Source organism: Pogona vitticeps, chromosome 13, assembly GCF_051106095.1.
Source record: "Pogona vitticeps strain Pit_001003342236 chromosome 13, PviZW2.1, whole genome shotgun sequence".
Lineage (NCBI taxonomy): Eukaryota > Metazoa > Chordata > Lepidosauria > Squamata > Agamidae > Pogona > Pogona vitticeps.
The window spans coordinates 17,774,079-17,794,838 of record NC_135795.1 but is presented as its reverse complement, the minus strand read 5'-3'; the positions used below and the strand labels follow the sequence as shown (position 1 = coordinate 17,794,838).

The 20,760-nt window shown below is 39.9% G+C and overlaps 1 protein-coding gene across 5 annotated transcripts in view; it reads right to left on the bottom strand.

The window, feature by feature from the left end:
* MAD1L1 (mitotic arrest deficient 1 like 1) overlaps positions 1-20,760 on the bottom strand; it is a 451,517-nt gene that overhangs the window by 323,524 nt on the left and 107,233 nt on the right. For all 5 annotated transcript variants that reach the window (XM_078381280.1, XM_020804299.3, XM_020804300.3 and 2 more), the window contains one exon: positions 15,355-15,499. In XM_078381280.1, coding sequence (XP_078237406.1) covers positions 15,355-15,499 — 145 coding nt within the window. The remainder of the gene's footprint in view (positions 1-15,354; positions 15,500-20,760) is intronic.

The window sequence follows — 20,760 nt, the reverse complement described above, 5'->3', positions numbered from 1 at the left end:
CCTGACCACTGTTTATACCTAAATCTTAATTTCTCAGCCTTCACCAGCACCATGAATAAACTGTTAAGCTTCAGCAACCATAAGTGCTAGAAATTTGCTAAACTCAAATAACAGCATCTGAGACAAATAATCTGATTCTACGGATGCATTGGTTTTCCACAACATTCCTAATCTACAAAAGCATTCTGACCAAACCCTGTTCTGTAGAATATAAATGTAAGTGAATCTAAACCACTGGTTCTTAACCTTGGGTTACTTAGGAGTTTTGGACTGCAACTCCCAGAAGCCTTCACCACCAGCTGTCCTGACTGGGGTTTCTGGGAGTTGCAGTTCAAAAGCATCCGAGTAACAAAGGTTAAGAACCACTGATCTAAACCAAACAGACGCCCCTCCACAAAAAGAAGAAAACATAACAATTTTGGGGACAGTACAAAGCTGATGAAAGCCTAATATTCTAAGCCTCCTGTTTAAGGATAACCGTATTTTAAAGTTTCCCTGTCTTTAAAATACTAACAGAAAATTAACTAACTGTCATCGCATAGGGATGATTCATCACAGAGTAGAGGCTGAGCTGAAACCAATAAAAGCTTGTTATAGGGAAATCAAAAGATAAAAGTAACAAACCTCCTCAAGAAACTGAGCTACAGCAACAGATAAACCTTTTAATTTGACAGCTCTAAAGGGACCTAAGATTTAAGTTAGCTAAGAAGCCAACAAAAGACGCAATTGAATGTTAAATACAGCCGCTATATCAAAATAATTGGAAAGCAACAATCACCCAATTACCATCATTTAAATAAAAACTGAAGGCCATAAGCCATTTCCATCACAGACCAATATGTTTTACCGGATCATTAAGAAAATTAGTTTGAAAAACTTACCAAATGAGAATGGATTTAACACCATAATTAAGTATACATGGGATTCCTTTCATACAGCCTATGGGATACAGACTCTTAGATGTAAATGCTACGCATTTAAGACAATTCCTTGCTTTCTTCCTCCTCAATCTCCACCCACCTCTACCGGCAATATGGGTAGAATAGCTTGTCTTAAAAGTCTGCAGAAACAACTCAGTTTATGACAGTGTTTCTGGGAGGAGAAATTTTAACTAGCTATTCTATGCAGAACAATATGTTGAGTTGTCTTCCAGCTAGACAGACAATTAAAACTAAATACACTATATTAAAAAGCAGAGATTATCCTGATCCTGTTTTGCCTTGGAGAGAAACACATTTCTCTACCTAAACCTGGATCTCTTGGAACAATTTCAGGAGCTAGGCTTAACTTAGAAGCCTGAACTTTCTGGACTCTATCAATAGCACAAAAATTGGTTATAAAAAGGTAAAGGTTCCCCTTGACATTTAGTCCAGTCATGTCCAACTCTAGAGCACGGTGCTCATCCCCGTTTCCAAACCACAGAGCCAGCGTTTGTCAGAAGACAGTTTCCATGGTCACGTGGCCAGTGCGACTAGGCACGGAAAGGTGTTACCTTCCCATCGTGGTGGTATCTATTCATCTACTCGCATTTACCTGCTTTCAAACGGCTAGCCTGGCAGGAGCTGGGACGAGCAACGCGAGCTCACTCCGTCATGTGGATTCAATCTTACGACAGCTGGTCTCCCGACCTTGCAGCACAGAGGCTTCTGCGATTTAAGCCTCAGCACCTCCATGGTCCTTAAATAGGTTATAACTCCATGTAATTAATATTCCTCCATTAATTGTCATTAAATGTCACAGGTTGGTCAACTGGCAAATCCATTCATAGATTATAACAAAATGGATTTTTAAAAAGGATTTGATTTGTCAGTTATGCCATCAGAATCTAGAGAGGGACTCCTTAAGAGTTTCAGAAGCCAACTTCACTGAGCAGAAAGTGGAAAGAGATAAAAATGAGAGTTATCACAAAGATAAGTCAAAAGTTGACACATTGTGCATGAATGCAGCACAATGCTCAAAAACTCCTTTGGCAAAGGTTCTAAGTACAGGATCCAACCCCTTTGTTATTAAGCACACACTAATAACACTACAAGGTGAGTAACATACTTTGGAACCATTTCAACGCTCTGCTCCCATGTGAAACCCATAATCTTGTATCCCTGAACATATTGGGTTATGTCCAACCTAACTCACACCTGTCTAAAGAAGAGAGCAGAGGAAACTTAAAACGGTGATAAAGGAAGACATGGTTGGTTTTAATTCCATGAGATTAATATTCCTCCATTAGTTTAAACATCACAAGTGAGTCAAACTCTTGCACCCAATAGCAGTTTAGACTCCACTTGGTGCACACATAAAACAAGGAAGCCTAATCCAGAAGCTGGGATGGAGGGGAGGTTGCACTCATGCCTACCTATTTTTTCTGCAGCTCTTTTTTCAAGCACAGTGGAGAAAACACCCCTTTCGCTGGTCTAACTGTTTTCCCTCTAATTCCTCCCTACAGGCAGGAAATAACTTTGCAAGTGGAAACCTCTTAGGACGCATCTTTAATCTATTCAAGCCTTCCTAACAATCCTCAGATGTAATTCAACTTATATAGAAAGAACTTTCTGAACAGCTACTTTGAATTTATTCAAAACACACATTTCTCCTTTGTATTTGAGATTTGAAAGATAATTTCCAGTTGAACCCCGTAGTAAACGTGTCCCAAAGGAGCTCTCTCTCTCAAAACTCTGGCCAATTCTCAAATACCGCTTTTCTTTCTGTGATTTTTCACAGGGAAGTATCCCTGACTTTTATAAGCAAATTAGGATCAGACCACAATGCACAATAGGTGAGGATTTATGCTGAAGATGACAAAATTAAGGGTACAGGAAACTTTAGGAAAAAATTATAGTCAGGGCTAGTTAGCAAGCAAGTGACAATAGCAAGCTGTTTCTTCAGTTAAGGATGGGGAAAACTGTGCCAGTCTGAGAGGCCTCCAATGTGAACCTGAAAGAAATACTGACATAAGGTTGAGAGTGCATGGAACTGCTACTGTGAAATCAGAATCTTGTTTTCGCAGGCAGGGGGGAACGCAAGACATGTTTAGCAACATCAGGCAAAGAAGGAAAAACAGCACCTCAGTGATTTGTTCTTGCTTTGAACACAGATGGTCCAACCTCTGGCATTTCTAGTTTAGCCTCTCCCTAAGCAGCCCGCTTCTGCCTGCTTCCTTACCATTCTTCCCCTTCTCACTCTACAGCTTGGGCTTTACTTGAGCACAAGGGTGGTGGGGAAGAATGACAGAGGCCAACCCTCTCGCTAGCGAAGAATCAAACACAGGATCCTCAGAACCAATATCCTTCAATTCTGTTAAAGGAATGGGGCTCATTTTTCATCGGCATGCCTGTCCTGCCCGCTCCGAAAGAGACCAGTCACCAATGATTTGATTATTGTGATGAGTTTGCAGTTAACGCCAAGCATCAAGTGCCTCTCCTATATCTGGCTATACTTTCATATTACAGGATCTCAATCATCAAGCTGAAAAGGAGGCTCTAAGAGACCTTAATTATTCAAGGGCACGTTGCCCAGATGTTCATAGAATCATTGAATAATTGAGTTGGAAGGGGCCTCTATCAATCTGCTTCATCTTTTGATTTATCCCTCTTCTAGGGGGAAAAAAACCAAGTAATTGAATGTGTTGTTTCATGGTAACACATTATTTTTTTAAAAAAAATCACTTCACACTGAAACCTGCAATGTAATCTAATACTTTTAAGATTTTGCCCAAAAAAAACCCAGTCTGGCATTATCGATGTTCCTCACTTTCTCCCCTTGCTTTGACAACTGCTTTCAAAATACTTCGCACTGCAGGTGCTATTTGCAATCTCACTGTAACTTGCAAAGGAGGCTGCAGAGAAAAGAACAGGTTTAATTCACTGATCTTAGCAGCTCAGGAAATGGGCAACTTTTACCTTACTCTACAGCAAGGGAAGGGATAAAGGAACACGTTTGCACCTTGAAAACATAAGGCTGCCTATGGAAAGCGTCAGGAAACCTCAGAGGGTCCTAAATGCAGCAGGCAGATTGCGAACTGGAGCTGGACACAGAGATCACACAACCAGGGATCGCACAACCCCCTGTTACAGATGCTCCACTGGCTGCCAATCTGTTTCCAGGCAGAATTCAATGTGATGGTTCCTTGGTTCGTTCGTTCGTTCGTTCGTTCGTTCGTTCGTTCGTTCGTTCGTTCGTTCGTTCGTTCGTTCGTTCCTTCCTTCCTTCCTCCCTCCCGCCCTCCCTACCTACCTACCTACCTTCCTTCCCTTTCACCCCAAAAAGGCCCCAGCAAACTGGCCCATTACACACCTTCCTCTCTGTTCTTTCCAAAACTCATAAAAAGCACTTGCACCGACATCAGCTAGGTGCAAAAATGCTAGAGCATCTCCTACCTAGCTGTGGTTGTGTCTTGTTACCATTGACGTATCCTGCAGATCAATAGCCTTTTAAGCTTGTTTGACTGACCTCAGATGTCTCAAAATAGGTTTAAAGGCATGAAAATGAGGATGCCTCCTTACTGCAAACAATCCAACTAAAGACAGAACTGCACATATGCAAGCTGTAAACATCAAGAAATTAAAAACTCTACAGTGCCTGGCTAGACATCTGTTGTTCTAGAAGAAAATACTTCAGCCTTCAAATAAAATGCAAGCCTACTGTAGCTCTCAAATAAATGATTTGGGAAGATGCAATTGATTTTTTAAAATATGCTTGCTCTTCAAATAAAATAAATATTCTATTTCCAGGGAATTGGAAGACACCTTTCTAAAGAGCAGTGGAATTCATCCGTACATGCCGAGCCGTGCCTTAAAAAAAGACAAGAGGCGAAGAGAGAGATGGTAAATATGCTAGCAATGCCTATTTCGGATATAATATTAACACAGAAAGGTCACATCTTGCTACTACCTCTCCTCCGCTTGGGTTCTAAAAAGCACCTGATGCTGCTTGCAAGTATCTTTTCTCCACATAGTCACTATCTCCAGACACTGCCTTAATAAGCATTTTCCTAGCAGAGGGGGCCAAAGAAAGGTGTTTGTGTTTTGTTTTCTCTGTAATCCTGAAATTGCTTTTTCTTCCCTTGCCACCAACTTACAAGCTACTCTCACAGAAGAATAATGCTGCAATATTTCCAACAAGGGTAGTCCAATAACTTTGCAAATGACATTTCCCAATATGAGGTGGTCTCTTCTGCCTTTTTTTATTTCTGTTTTTGTCTCTTCTGGTCTCTTTGTTTTGTTTGGTGTTGAAACAGATCTTCAGAAATGTATCAAAGGGCAATATACCAGTACCTAGAATTAAATGTTAAAGTCAAAAGATAAGATCTGAGCAAGTAGGCAATACTAATGAGTATGCAGAATTACTTAACAGATTTGTATGCTCTAGGTAGCTAGGAATCATCTACTGCAATGGTTCCCAACTTTGAGTAGCCCAATTTTCTTGGACTACAACTCCCAGAAACCCTAGGCAGCACAGCTAGTGGTGAAGGCTTCGGGGAACTGCAGTCCAGGAACATATGGGTTACCCAAGGTTGGGAACCACTACTGCTTAACATAATTGTAAGAAATCAATATAAGCTTAAAGCAAAAAGATCCTAGAGAGACCAGTGAATGGGGTGTCCCACCCCTTCCTTTGGTTGCTTAGTGATGGACTGCTGTGTCATAAGCGACAAAAATGCTGAGTCGGATCTGGTCCCTTTCTCTCCTCTCAAACCTATGAATGTCACAATGTGGATCCGAACACCAGATTCAGCTTTAGAGAGCAGCAAAACAACCAGACAACACCCTTTTCCTTGCTCTGTCCTCCAACCAACCATCTCAAACAACTACTAGGATCAGAAAGAGAGAACCAATGTGTGGCATGTCATAATTTCCATTATGCTTAGTTGTCACCCTTTTCTAAGAAAAGGCCTTGCTATCACTCTCACAGCTCAGTGTCACTTAGTGCCTGGCACAAGTTCTACCCTTCAGCTGAACTGTAGAGATGCCACGTTGGCTTCATGTGTCCACTGGATTCCTCCTTTTTCCTCCTCCATTTAGCTGTTGACACCACTTCTTATTCACAACTGCAGCCACCACAATTCAAGGCTGAGATGCTTAATGCATGAACGATCCACTGTGACAAGCCACAGAGCGGAAACAGATGTATAAAATGACTTACCAATTGCCAAGAAATCACAAACTCTGAATTACCTGACATTGGTGTGTTGAAATTCTCATCCATAACATTGAATTAATCCATTTTCTTTTTTTACGGGATATAAAATATTGCACTTTCTGGAACTTCAGAAGATGATGCTTCCCAGGAGAGATGTAGATAACGAGGGTCAAATAAATCTCTCTTGTTCATGTATTCTAATTTTCATAAACTAACCTTCTAGCAAGATATTAATGTTCTTTCACTCAGAAAAAAGGAGAATTCATTAGTCATTCTGGGTGAAGAGCTATTCTTTAGGTCCTGAAAAGGCCCTGCAGGGTGGATCCAGGTATTTATTTTGATTTAATGCTACATAACTGGCTAATATCATTCTGGCATTAAAACACCTTTACCATAAATTAAGGTTAACAGATAACTTCGAAGCGCTGATGCTGAGGGGAAGCATGCGGCCTTTAAAAGGCAAAGAACCAAGAAGGTCATCTGTTGCCTCACCACTTTAGTGCTTTTTGCACAGCCTCCTGGGTATAACATGCAGATTCAGGGCATGTTCACATAGAGATCTCCCTCTCCTGGGGGCTCCGCTTGCCTTGGCTCAGAACGTGCAATTCCTGCAAGCGACACTGCACTATTTGTGTGGATCTCTTGCCTATGTGCATTGTCGACATTTCCAGATGTTGGTAGGTATACTTTAAAAAATGCTTTTGCCTGTACCGACAAAACAGAGATTCTGTACTCATCAACGAATTACTATTCTCTTTGAATGAAGGAGGCCCCCGACTCTGTCAACCTTCCAATTAACCTGAGACAGGTGGGAAGATGGGGGGAAAGATGGAGACAGAATGTGTTCTCCTTAACCACCTATTTTTCTGAAACAGAATTCTTCCTTTCTTGCAAAGCAGTTTTAAAGCCCATGCCAAAAACAAACAAACAAACAAAAAAAAAAACACGCACAATTAAAACCAGAAGTCCAAGAAACTAGAACCCAACTAAGCATCAAGGGAGAGAAGCTACAAGCCATGGATTACCTGTATTATCCCAAAGAACCTTTGGCCACATGAGGAAACAAACGTATGTATCATGAACAACTCAGCAGCACAATAGTTACGAAAACTATAAAATACTTGCAATTCTGAAGAGCCCATCATGAGCTTAATGAGTAAACAGTTGATGTGACTCTCTTGCTAATGGAGGGAACCAAAAGCAAGCCATTTATGTACATAACTGTATAAGCCAATATGCAGAGAATACTGTGTTTCCACACCCACTGATGAGGGGCACATGGGTCTGAAGCCATGTCTCCACTACTAACATTTTGTTTTCCTTCTAAACAACAGTCCTAATTATGTTTGGCTTTGTAAACTTCCCACGTATTAAATTCAAAGGGCAACAACTTCCTCCTTCAAGCCTCATCACTCATTTTCCTTAAAGAGATGCCGCAAGATGATATTAGAAAAGCTCTCCAAGCTGTCTATTTCAACAAGGAAAAAAATGGTTTTGTGTTCAGCTAATTCGCTAAGCCAATCTCCATTTGCTTAATATAGTCATGATATTTCACCAAGGTAATTATACTCTTAGCTATCAGTAACAATTAAACCCTTAGATCTGGAGTTGTTTAATAAAGGTCTCAAAATAAAACGGCACATTCCAAACATGGATTTTCTAAATGTCAAGCATGCGAGTAATGTCTCGTGATGAATGTAATGATGAAACACACCATCAATCAGCATAGGTTCCCATGCATCAACACAAAATGATAGCAATATTACATTTGAAGCACCAAGCAATTCTTGTTCCAACTTTAATAGAAAAGGTACTGACAAGAATGGAGATTGCAAAAAATGGACACTGTTATTTTAATAAAATCTTATTAAATCCACTCAAAATGAGTGGTGTCAAGCTCGATACTATTGGCTATTAGAGGGTGTTACAAGGGCCTGAGCAAAGCGGCAAATACATAAACATATGGATAGTGAAAGGCTGGAGGTAGCAACGATGGAAGAAATGAAATAAGTGAGATTATTAAACAAAACATGTTTATTCATGTGGCTATTTAAAGAGACCACGACCTAAATAGTCAAGTGACAAACAAAAGGAATTTTGACATCAGCATATGAGAAAAGTACATATATAGCATAACAACTACCGCAGAACTGGTGTGTACGAGTTTATTCTTTATGCACAAGGCACAGAAACCTATAGAGATTATTGTTACAGTGAAAATAAATATTTGGATGATTTTTAAAAATGAACTATTGCAGGCCTAGTGACTGCAAAGAAAACCATGAGGCTATATGGGCAGTGCCAAGTCAGGTTTAGAGATTAAATATAGCCTGGGAAGAGCTTGTCAGAAAACAGTCAAGGGCATAACTTTTAATACACACCTCATTTCTATGCTTTCTATTTGTAAAGAGAGTGCTTTGCACTATCGGGTGGTACACAAGTCGAAATAATAAACAAACATGCTCACAAGAGTAGTTATCTATGCCCTTTTCCATCAATTGTACCTCAAAAATAATAACAAGAAGGCAGCTCAGCTTCATCAGGCACAACCTACACACACAAATATACCTAATTTATCATTACAGTGAGAACTGCTGCTCCTTAATAGGATGTGACCTGCTTATTGAAAAGTTGTTGCTCCATTCCAGGGTGGTCAAAAACCTTTGAACCATCTCTCAATGCAAAGCCTGACTTCATACTCTTTCGGTTTTACTCTCATATCAGATGTCCAGAATGTACCAAGGTTTTAAGGAACTACGTACTTAATCATACCACACAACTTTCTGAGTATCTTTTCCCCTCTAGGCCCGGAAAGGATTATTTATACAATTAGCACTGGTGGTTTAAATTATGCCTTCCAGAGGAATAACATAAACAAGCTGCTAGAGTTGGGCTAATCAATGAGAACATTGTTCCAATGTTCAACAAAGCCCAGCCAACACCATGTCATGCTTCATCCCAATCCAAATTACAAGCATGAAGCATAAAAACACAACTGAGCACAACTAAAATGAATTTATTATCTTATCTGGTCATAACACATCATATGGATAAAAAAGGAAGCTTACAAAGCAGAAGACTCATAGAAGACAATTAGGAAAAAAGAATCTGCAGAATTGGTACCAGCTTTGGGACACAACATTAACGACACTGCCAGGAAAAAGCCATGTGTTTCAAAAATAAAGTCCCAGAAGAGTTTGATTAAAAAATCTGACGAACTGTTATGATTCCAGATATTTAATAATGCTTCCTCATATAAAAATAAAGGCCACACAAAGTGTTGTGTATGTTAAAGGAGAGGTGTGCAGATTTGTGTTTTCCCCCAGCTGCCTTGGGAATTTTGCGAGTCATAATCCAAAATCACAAACCTTCCTGTCTATGAACTGGATTAATTTTACTGCTGGTGACTCAGAGAGAATGTCTAGCCCACAACCTAGTTCTCTAAAAGCTACAGTTCTCTAAATGACAAATAGCAGAAAGCTACCCATCCAAAACTTGAATGTTCTCTAATCTAATCAAATGTAGATTGTTTTGCTTCATAAGGCACTTACTAAAACAAGAGAGTCAGGTAGCACCTTTAAGACTAACAATGTTACTATAGCATCTACTTCCATGGGCAGAGAAAAAAACAAAGGCTGCACATTTAAGGCAAAGGAGTCAAAAATAACTCCTTTCAAAGCTACTGGTTTTCAAAGGGAAATTTTTCACACGGATTTTCAAAGCTAAATATCTTCCCAGAAATCTGAAAGCAAACAAAAGCTACAGTACAGCCTGGAAGCTGAGCTTGTTACTTTTGGGGAAATACAGAGGTGGGAAGATTGGTAATGATGATACAATTCTTCAACAACGAGTTTACTCATTACATCTCAGACGCATGGGGAGGGGGACAGGGTGGTGAAAGAACAGGGGTATTTTTGTACATATTAAAAGTTCAATCTAAGAATGGGAGGAAAGTAACATGTCACTAAGCTTTACTCTTGCAGCTAACTAGCAACAAGCCATGACTAACAGGTTAATGTAGGAAAATAATGAGTAATGGCTGACATATTACTTTTAAAATGTTCCAAGTTCTGAGCTAGAGGGGGGGAAACTACATATTAACAAGATTAGATTCATTCCAAGGGCGATCTTAGCACTTTGGCTTATTTCCTATTTGTTTCTTTCTTGTCTACCAGCATTGCCACGAATTGGTATTAGCTTGAGCCATGGCTGTTTAAAGTGATTTTAAACAGCCATGGCTCAAAGACTTCAAGCGCCCAACCTAGTTTTTTTTAATTAAAATGATTTCCTGTCTACAAGGCTGCCGCCTGATCTGCAACATCCATACAAGTGACTGATAACCTAATGTTCGTTAAACATGCAACTCTTAACAGCCAAGGCTTGCGTGTAAGAAGGATTCCCGTTCTCGAACTTGGCAGAGATTTCACACTACTGTTGTAAAGCACAGCTACGAAGATGCCTGCCCACAAAGGGCCAAGTCTTCTTAGCCTTTGCTGCGGCTGCTGCTACTGTTTTTAAATCCACATAACGCTGTTCCAGGAATATCTGAGCACTGGAATTGCATAATGTTAGCAAACAGACAAAGTTGTAAGGCTAAAATTAAGTGCCTGAATATTGAAGACTCAGCATCTTATGGGAAAGATTTCAGAAAACAAGTAGAAAAGAATTAATGCTATGTTCTTGGCTAGGCAAGCCTCCTCAGGTCCTTTTCAAAGAGAAAGGTGGGATAAAAATATTTTAAATAAATAAATAAAATACAGTCTCCTCCGCCCTCAGCAGCCTAATGATTGCATTTGGTGCAGTGGTTAAATGAGAGCCCCTTGGTGCAGTGGATAAATTGCTGTACCACAGCTAAAACTGTGCTCACAACCTGGGGTTCAAATCCCAGGTAGCCGGCTCAAGGTTGACTCAGCTTTCTATCCTTCCGAGGTCGGTAAAATGAGTACCCAGTTTGCTGGGGGGGGGCAATGTGTAGTCTGCATAAATAACTTGTAGACCGCCCAGAGAGTGCTTGAAGCGCTATGGGGTGGTATATAAGCAGCACACTTTGCTTTTTTGCTTTGCTTTGTTTGACACCAAGATTATGGATCTTCCTCAGTGGGTAAGCCTGGGCTGTCCCTTCCTCTGTGGCTCCTGGACCCTTCCTGCTTTGTCTGCTGTTCTGTCCCTTCCCCTTCCTCTACCACTGTACCTGTTCCTTTTAGCTGTCTGATATTAATTGCATGCTATTATTGTGATAGTACTGTATGTTCTCTCTTCGGAATTGCTAAACCCTGTTATTAAAAGAAGAGAGAGGTGTTTAAAAAATAAATGCATAAACGAATGATGTTAACTCTGCTGAAGAATGTGTCACTGAATAGTAGAATACTGCCAGAAAATCTAGCAGATATAGGGTAGACTGCCTTCAAAAGTGGAAAAGGCAGAGTTAGACGTGTCCTTTAGGAGTTGTTTCACAATAGCTATCATCCAGACCAGTTCCATTTTCTGGGGACAAACAACAGGGATTGGTATTTTCCTGCTCACATGTCTCCCACAAACATTTGTCTCTTGTTGGTAACACAGTGTTGCTCAAGCGAGACTTTTGGTCTAATCCAGTGGAATAGCCTTTACGTTCTTAATTGCCAAGCAGACATTCCTGGATGACCCAATGAGCAACAGCTCAAAGAAATTCTGAACTGAGGGTGAAAAGCCATCAAAGCACAGCACAGCAATAAGCAATGATTGGTTTTTAAATGCCTAAATGTCAGTGGAGCAAAAGGGAAACCAGCCTCTTTTAAGCGGTGAATAATAAATACACAGCTGTGACATTTCAAGTCTCTCCTTGATCTACCTCCAAGAAAAGGAGATCCAGCCCTTTGAAGGCCCTTGTGGAAATGTAAGAGCCGTCTTGCTCCTTCAGATCAGACCAACCGCCTTTTGTAGCTTGTTGAGGATCGTCTTTCTTAAGATAGAAGATTGGGAATCCCACAAATGGTGCCCGAAATAAAGTTTCCTGCCTCACTCCTTTTTCCCCAGCAAACAGCAGTCCTGAAACACCTTGATGCCAAAGGTAAAGCCGCCTAGAGTGGTCGCAATGACCAGATAGGCGGGGCATAAATAAAATAAATAAATAGCACATAGTAACCATAACCAGCCTTCTCCTTTATGAACACCTGGCAGCTTAACAGAATACTTGGGGGAAAGAAGAAGAAGGCAGAGCTCATGAGAGCAATTTTAGCAATGTCACAGAACAGAATGGCTTCTCCAAAGACTGTAGCATTGTTTTTTGTTTTGCTTCTTTTTTTTTACTTTATTGTGAAAGAACCAGAAACAAACTTCAATTTTTCCATTTTCAGTGATACTTACGGCTACAGAGTCTACCACAGAAGCTACTAATTAGATCATTAAATATAGTCTAGGTTATAAAGCTTTCAGTGCTAAGTTATTATTTTTAACAGGTAATATATTTGCCCAATTTAATATTAAACTACATGATCATTTTATTTTAATTAAAATGAAACTCATTGTCCTAAGGTTATGGAAAGCTTTGGCAAGATCAGTGTTTACATATTTGTTTCACCTTTCTCTGTACAAACGAGTTCCAATGGCGGAAATCAAATAACCAATTGGGGAGATCAAGCGGTAAAGAGCAGCTCACAGTGCAAATGAGTCCACCCTGATGGATGTTTTGAAGCCGCAGCATTTGTGCAGAGAGCTTGTATATGATCACCTCAAAAGGCCTCTGTGCTATTGAATTTACATCAACTAGTCCTCTCAGATGATTATTTAAAGCCCCCTGAAATAAACATCTGAGCAAGAGACAACTGTTTAGAATGGCAGGGTTGGGAAAACAACACATCAGAACAGGAAGGAAATTACTGTACAAGGTATGTTGCAGGTTATCTCCATGTCATCAACAGACCCAAGTGAGCAGTGCAGGAACAGAGGTTGTGTGAACTCTAATTGTTGTCAGAACTGCAAAATTTATCTTTGATCATCACTGACCATGTTTGCCATGGCTGATGGAAGATGCAGTCCAATAATATTTGCCGAGTCACACAATCTCACTCCTGCTGTAGTTCACCATGTTGCAAAACTCTTTTCTTACCCGAGGTGCACTATTTAACATTCAGGGGAGCAGCAATGAACTAAAAATACAGAACTTCCTCCCTGAATCCCAGACAGCAGCAGGAGGTCAATGTCAAAACAACACTGGTATCATCTCAGCAACACCATCTAGCCACCAGAGTCCCTCCAGCTTGTTGAAAATATACAATTGCTATCATATTAAGTATTCCGTCAATCTGAATGTGAGTTACTTCTTTGTCCCTATGACGCCACTGAATGTGCCCCACACATGTGCCTAACCAGAGACAGGCTCAATGCCCCTACCCACTTCCTTTGGTTCAAGAGAGGATGTAGGAAAAGGTTTTTCCATCATATAATTTTCTTTTACTCAGTATTGGGAACTGCACTGGAAAGTGAGATTCCCTTGCAAATGCCAGAAAACAATGCCTAAGTGCACGCATTTAAGTTCCTGTTCACAATAGGTTTGCAGCACTGATGGGGATGATTGGGAAGAACCTAGACGACTGACTGAAAGTCATCCACAACTGCCCAGCCACAGAACACTCAAGGGTGCCAAAGAGTGATCTAAATAGATGCGGACACAGGCTGCTTAAGAAATGGAGATGATTTGCCAACCCTGCATAGATGTGCTTGCAGAAGAGGCGTCTAAGCACCCTCCTGGCATTCTGCAAATTGGCCACAGGCCAACATGTGCAACTCTTCAATTATCCACAGTGATCAAAACAATGCTGGCCAGAGTACTCTTCTTTCCAGTGACAGCAGAGCGGATTTTGAAACACAAACTCTTCATGAAAAGTATGAGGGAACTGACAGTAGCTCCATTTCCTTATCACTTGGCAGACTCCCAAAGGCTTCTTACACTAAAACCAGAGAAAAATAGCTTAAATGCCCTCTGGTGAGACGGTTACTTCACACTCCAGAAAGCTCAGCTTAAATATGGTGTTGTCTAGACTTCTTTGGCTGGCCAACAGAGCAAAATCTCTGATATGGGCAAGGAACTAACACCATAAATTTATTTTCAATTAACACGAAACAATAATATTGAAATTCACACAAGCAAAAAAAAACAATATAGGATTCCAGTGGGGTGGGGTTGGGGAATGTTTTCTACTTCAGGCTAAGCTATCTGGGGTCCCACAGATGTTGCTGGGCTGCAGGTTCCATCAGCTTTTATTAGCATAGCCGATAGTGAAGGACGGGAGTTCCAGTCCAACAATATATGGAAGACCACCAGTTCATCACCCCATTCTACAGAAATATACACGACATTTAATACAAAAGTACTATCAAAGTTATACTGGACTCCTCATTTTCCTTCCCCAAAAATCCACATGCTGGAAACAGGTGAACTTTATGTACACCGAAAGAAAGAAAGAAAGAAAGAAAGAAAGAAAGAAAGAAAGAAAGAAAGAAAGAAAGAAAGAAAGAAAGAAAGAAAGAAAGAAAGAAAGAAAGAAAGAAAGAAAGAAAGAAAGAAAGAAAATAAACAGCAATAGATGTTTCTCAACTGTTAATATCACAACTTCTCTCATTTCATCATTCCTGCTCTGAAATTACAGACTGCCTGGGCAGGAGATCGATTATAAGAAATCCTAATGTTAATATAATAGGTTACATGCTTTTGTTGTACTTGAAGTTAATCACTGTGTGTGTTCTCTACAGTGCTGGTTCTTAACCTTGGGTTACTCAGGAGTTTTGGACTGCAACTCCCAGAAGCCTTCACCACCAACTGTACTGGCTGGGGTTTCTGGGAGTTGCAGTTCAAAAACATCCGAGTAACAAAGGTTAAGAACCACTGCTCTACAGTATCCTGTACATTAAAGCACTATTTGGATATGACTTTTACCACCCTTCAAGAAGCATAGATTCAAAATGCTTCAATTTAGTTAATCCAGTCAAGCAAATAGGAACCTCCGCTTAGGCCCCCTTTCACTCCCAAGCCATTGGATCCTTTTTACCCCATCCTAGTGTTGCTCCTTTTCTCTCCCAGTTTAGAGTCTGAATCTCAGCATCCAACAGGGCCAGCCCACATACACATGTAGAAGTTTGCATACAGGTATGAATGAGAGCACAGAGAAAGAAGAAACTGCAACTTCACTGCTAGGGAAGGGATTCAAAACAACAGCGCGTTGTGTCATCCAAGAAACTTACCTTGACGAGCAAATGCACACGTTTCTGCAAGCCCTTGGTTATAGCTTCGTGCTGCTCACGTTTACTCTTCTCTTCAAGCAGCTGGCCCTGGACCTTCAGTAATTCTTCTTGTAGCTGTGCTCGTGCCTCCTCCAAACGCCTCGCACTAAAGATGACAAAATGACAAAATCTGAACCACAAGCTTCTGGTTTTGACAGTAAATAGCTTACTGCAAGTGGCATAGGATAAAATCACCTTAATATATGGGAAGATTCTTGACCAGTTACAGTTCCCATTGAATTTATAAAAACTTCTCTCTGAGGCAAATTCCTGACACCAACAATCAAGTAAAGAATGTGTTCAGAAATGCATTCTAACAACACATGCATGCACACACAGACACATCCATTTATTACTAAAACATCCCACTTATGTTCAGGTGCTTTCAAAGTGGTTTTCACAGCTCTTTGAAGGGGCTCACAAGGATGCAGCACGGTTATATGTTGCGTTCCAGGAAGTGAGCCATGAGAAAGATTGGACCAAGACACTGGAACAACATCCTCTAGCCTCCTTTCCATCACACGAGGCCACACTGAAGGGTGATCCACCACGGACAACCAACATATTGGATCATGAAATGTGGAAACTGGGCAAAGGATTACCGTATTTTTCGCACCATAAGACACACTTTTTCCCCACAAAACAGGGGGGTGGAAAGTCTGTGCGTCTTATGAAGCGAAGAAAACAGATTATATTTTCCTGTTTTCTTCTCCTAAAAAATTGGTGCGTCTTATGGAAAGGTGTGTCTTATGGAGTGAAAAATACGGTATATCAAACTAAGAGCACTTCTCCAACTGAAGATGATAAAGGTTATGAAATGCTAAGGCACATACCTAGACCTTCACGTCTTGGCTTTCATTATTTGGTTTGGAAGCTGGGTAAGTTGCTTAAGGTTTGGACACACAAGGTTACTGTTTTGATAGGAAAGCCAGGAATGTTGTCAAATCCCACTTTGTTTTACCCTCTTCTTTGTAAAATTATGAAAAAAATTACAAATAACAGTGGGTGATCTTTTTACAGAAAAGTCACTTATTGTTCCCAGTGCTGGGTGAGTTTTGTATTGGTAGGTATACTATGGACCATGATATTTAAAAGGTAAATGAACAATTCTTCCCCGAATATAAGACCTAACCTGAAAATAAGCCCTAATATGATTTTTCAGGATGCTCGTAATATAAGCCCTACCCCCAAAATAAGCCCCAGTTAAGTGAAACCCCGCCCTCCGCCATGTTGCAGCAACCAGAAGAAGATGACATGACTATATTTGAATAAATGTAGATGGTTGTACATGAAAGAAATAAAACATCCCCTGAAAATAAGCCCTAATGTGTTTTTGAAGGAAAAAATTAGTATAAGACCCTGTCTTATTTTTGGGGAAACACAGTAGTTTAAATAGCTGTTTTCCTCAGCACTAAAAATAATCTTACAACATGGCAGTGAAGGACACGATCTGATTTGCATCTTGTTGCATCAAATGTGAATTTATTGGTATCTCCATCATTTTTCCATAGTTGGAATTTTGTGTTCATTTTGACTGTTTTTCTGAGGCTTATTCAATGACTAATCAAATCCTGCAAATCTTGGCTAATAAATTTATTTTAGTCCCACCCTGTTCAATGTAATGACTAACAGTCTATCTTTGGTTGATCCCAAAGTGATTGGTGAACATTTCTAAGCTGACAACCATGTTTTATGGCAGAGGATTATTTCAAGTTGTTGAAATACAGCTTAATATGGGCTTAAATACGCTGGAAGAATGGGGAGATTCTCCGAGTTCTCAATATTTCTTGGCTAAAATAACAGAGTTCTCCTGCCCACCCCCTAAAAAGAAATGCCTAGGAATATACATCTGCTGTTGCATGGGGAAAACATTCAACTAGTATCTAGTTTAAAGTATTGAGAAGTGACTATAGATGGTAAGCAAACCTGGAGTCAGCATTATTACCCTGTGAATTGTAAGCATAAAGTTAGGCTGAGTAGGTTAAAACCCGTATCTGCATAGCACATGGAGAACAAGACAGACCTTTTCTGAACCGTTATTGTGCCTTTTCATTAGACCTCTGACAGGCTGCATTGGTCAGCCCTACTCTTTGGCCAGTTGTACCTTGTTATATCAACTCAACATCCTTCAGTTTAGGACTCTGAGAATCATGTTACAGTATTTCTCTGTCAGTTATTGCAAGGAGCTAATAAAGAATACCCATGCTGCTTAACGTGTTAATTCCTGGACCTGTCGTGTAATGGTCAAGAAGGCCCTGTGTGTGGTCTTTGGTGAATGATGGCAATTTTATGGACGTTTCTGTTTTTCTTTATTTTAATCTTAGAATCTTAGAGCAGCAGAGCTAGAAGGGAGCCTATGGATCATCAGGTCCAGCCCCTGTCAAGGAGGCACAGTGGGGAATTGAACTCTCAACCTCTGGTTGTACAGCCAGATACCCAAACCATTGAACTATCCAGCAGTTAGTCTCAGAGTTCATTTAAATGTGGGTTTTACAGGGAAAATGAAAGGGAATGGTAGAAACAGTGGGAATTGGTAGATATTAAACAAGGTATTTCTTGCAAGCTTTTTTTTTCTCTTTTTCTTTCTATTTGCCCCACTTTAAGAGATTCTCTGATTTACAGTCAGCTGGAATGAGCGCAGCAAAATTGTTTCCTTTAAATATTTACTGAGCACTGTATTGCCCATTACAATCTTTTTTATACTGGACTGGTAGACTCAGATCTTTGTGAAATGTGTGGGGTGAGGGAACTAACAGTTCATATTGTTCGGCATTGTTTAAGATATAAGACTCAAGAGGGAAAACTTCCGTTACTTATGTCTGATTTGGGTGGTTCTGTTGATATACTTTATGACTATACCTTGTCATAATGGTCTGTAGAATTCACTGTTATCTCTCTTACAGCAGTTTCAAGAACCCTGTAATTTAGCTGATCATTTATAATTTGACAATGCTTTCACCAGTGGGCGATAGTAAGCAGACTTTTTGGCTTTGCTTCTCCAATAATTCCCTGAAGAAGAAAAGACATGACACTTTTCTCTCCAATGGAACAATGACCTCAAGAAATTGCAAATAGTTGTGACGGGCACTTCCTATGCCTCAGTTCCCATAATTACCTAGAAAGACACGCACAGTAATATGGAACTATAACATCATTGAATCATAATCCAAACATAATGCTTTCCATAATCTGAATATAGTGTAACTGTAAGAAAACACATCATCATTATATTTACTCTAAGTTATTGGAAGGTCAGAATCAAGCTTTCTATAATAAGACAAAAGTAAACAGATACCTTCATAAAATTGTGTTGTTGCTGTAATTCTCTCTCGTGCACATACATAAACATTGAAACATACTGCTGCACTGTTAAATTGATTTTTGATTTCCAAACATCTTTTGGAAATATTTCTCCCATAAGAGAACTCTAAAAGCACTGGCCGCCATTTACTAGGCAAATCTTCCCCTGCCTGCTATCTCCTTTGCAGTTGCATCTTAAATCAGTCAAAAAATTAAAGTGGTGTATGAAAGTCTAGTTCATTTTGAAGCTATTCATATACCAATTTAATAGTCAGAGTATAAAATAATTTTTTCCCATTGTCATACTCAGGTGGGAGAGTTAATCATGAAGGCTATAATTCTGATGTGGAAAATGGCTAATTTAATAACCAGAACATTACTATGTCTCTGTCCCTTTTTCTGTTTTAATTAATTAGTTACACAGGGAATGGAACCTTTGTCATAAGGTAGCATGTAGATCTTCTGTTAAACCAGTATGAATGCCAGAATTTCAATAATACAGACTCTCACGAAAACGGAAAGACAATGTTTTCTTCTTCCCATTTCTAGCTTCCACTGCTAAAATTTTAGAATACTGTACAGATGAAAGAACCCAATTTTATGCATGGTCATTCTTGAATAAACTAGCTATAGATGATACAACAGTGGGGGTGGGGTGGGGGATGAGTAGAGAGCTAAAAACAAAATCAAACTTTCAGTGAATTTTCATTTGCCTTGACAGGAGGATACTTAACTGGCAGGTTATATTCTACAACTGAGTTGCACCAGTGGCCACAAGAGACAACTTATTTCGTATAGGTTTCGGGAATTGGCTTTGTTGCTGTTGTAAGTACGTGGTTGTTAAAATAACAGGCATATAAGATTTCAAAATTTAACCAGATCATATTTAAAGACAGGTTATGGTTGTCAAAGGCTGAATACTCCTAGAGTCAGGGATGTTTCTCTTAGAGAAGACCCAATGCAAAGACAGTTGTTACTAGATAGGTGAACATCCCCTCTAAGCTCAGGGTAGAAGGGGAAATAAACAGAAGACATTCAGCCAAGCAATGCTAATTCAAAGACAAATATAAAGGAAGAAATCAACTAAGGGCCCTAATAAAATTTACAGTCTCAACTCCCTTTGGATCACGGAGCACACACGCGAACCTTAAGCAAAATGCACGGTTAAATGTCATTGTTTCTTCTCTCAATTTGTAGGGAGCGACTTACAGTAACTGTAATTTATCTAGGCTTGAAAGTACAGCCTCCCATCCCAGAGATAATCTCGCATTATAATGGCTATACACCGCTGTGTAGCTGATACCAAGGAATGGCTTCTCACTCCAGTTTCTGCAAAACAATTCTCGTACAGATTGATCAAGGGTCATATCCATGTCTGTTGGAAATCATCTAAAGCAGTGATTCTTAACCTTTGTTACTCAGATGCTTTTGAACTGCAACTCCCAGAAACCCCAGCCAGCACAGCTAGTGGTGAAGGCTTCTGGGAGTTGCAGTCCAAAACTCCTGAGTAACCCAAGGTTAAGAACCAGTGATCTAAAGGTACTTACTCTACTTTTTACATTTTCATGTGTTAAATATTTTTATTGTCAACTGGTTTGATTTTTTTTCCTAGTACAGAAGCAGAAAATAAGTAACTATCAAAGGTCTCAGTATATTTAAGCTACTTAACATTCTTGGAGGAGGAGGTGTCCTGAGATGTTTAAGCTCCTTCGTTGTTTTCATAGCTGGATGAAGTGTGATCTGAAGTTGAGAGCTGCCAGATCAGATCTCACCATCTTAGCCATCACATTACAGCAGCCATGCCATGGATCCCACCAGGAGAACACCCTGATAAGGTTGTGGGTGTTAACAATTCAAGCAATGCAACTCTTTTATTCTATGTTATTTTTTCCAAAACTCATAAAAAATTAAACCCCACATCTAACAGCTGACTTGAATGCGTTGGCATTTTGTGAAATCTCTACAAGTTCAAAGTATATATTCCTGGCCTTAAAAGAGGAGAAGCCACTTCTGTTTATCAGACTCCTAATGTTTCCCACGACCCTATGTCTCCTGAAGGAAGTGGCA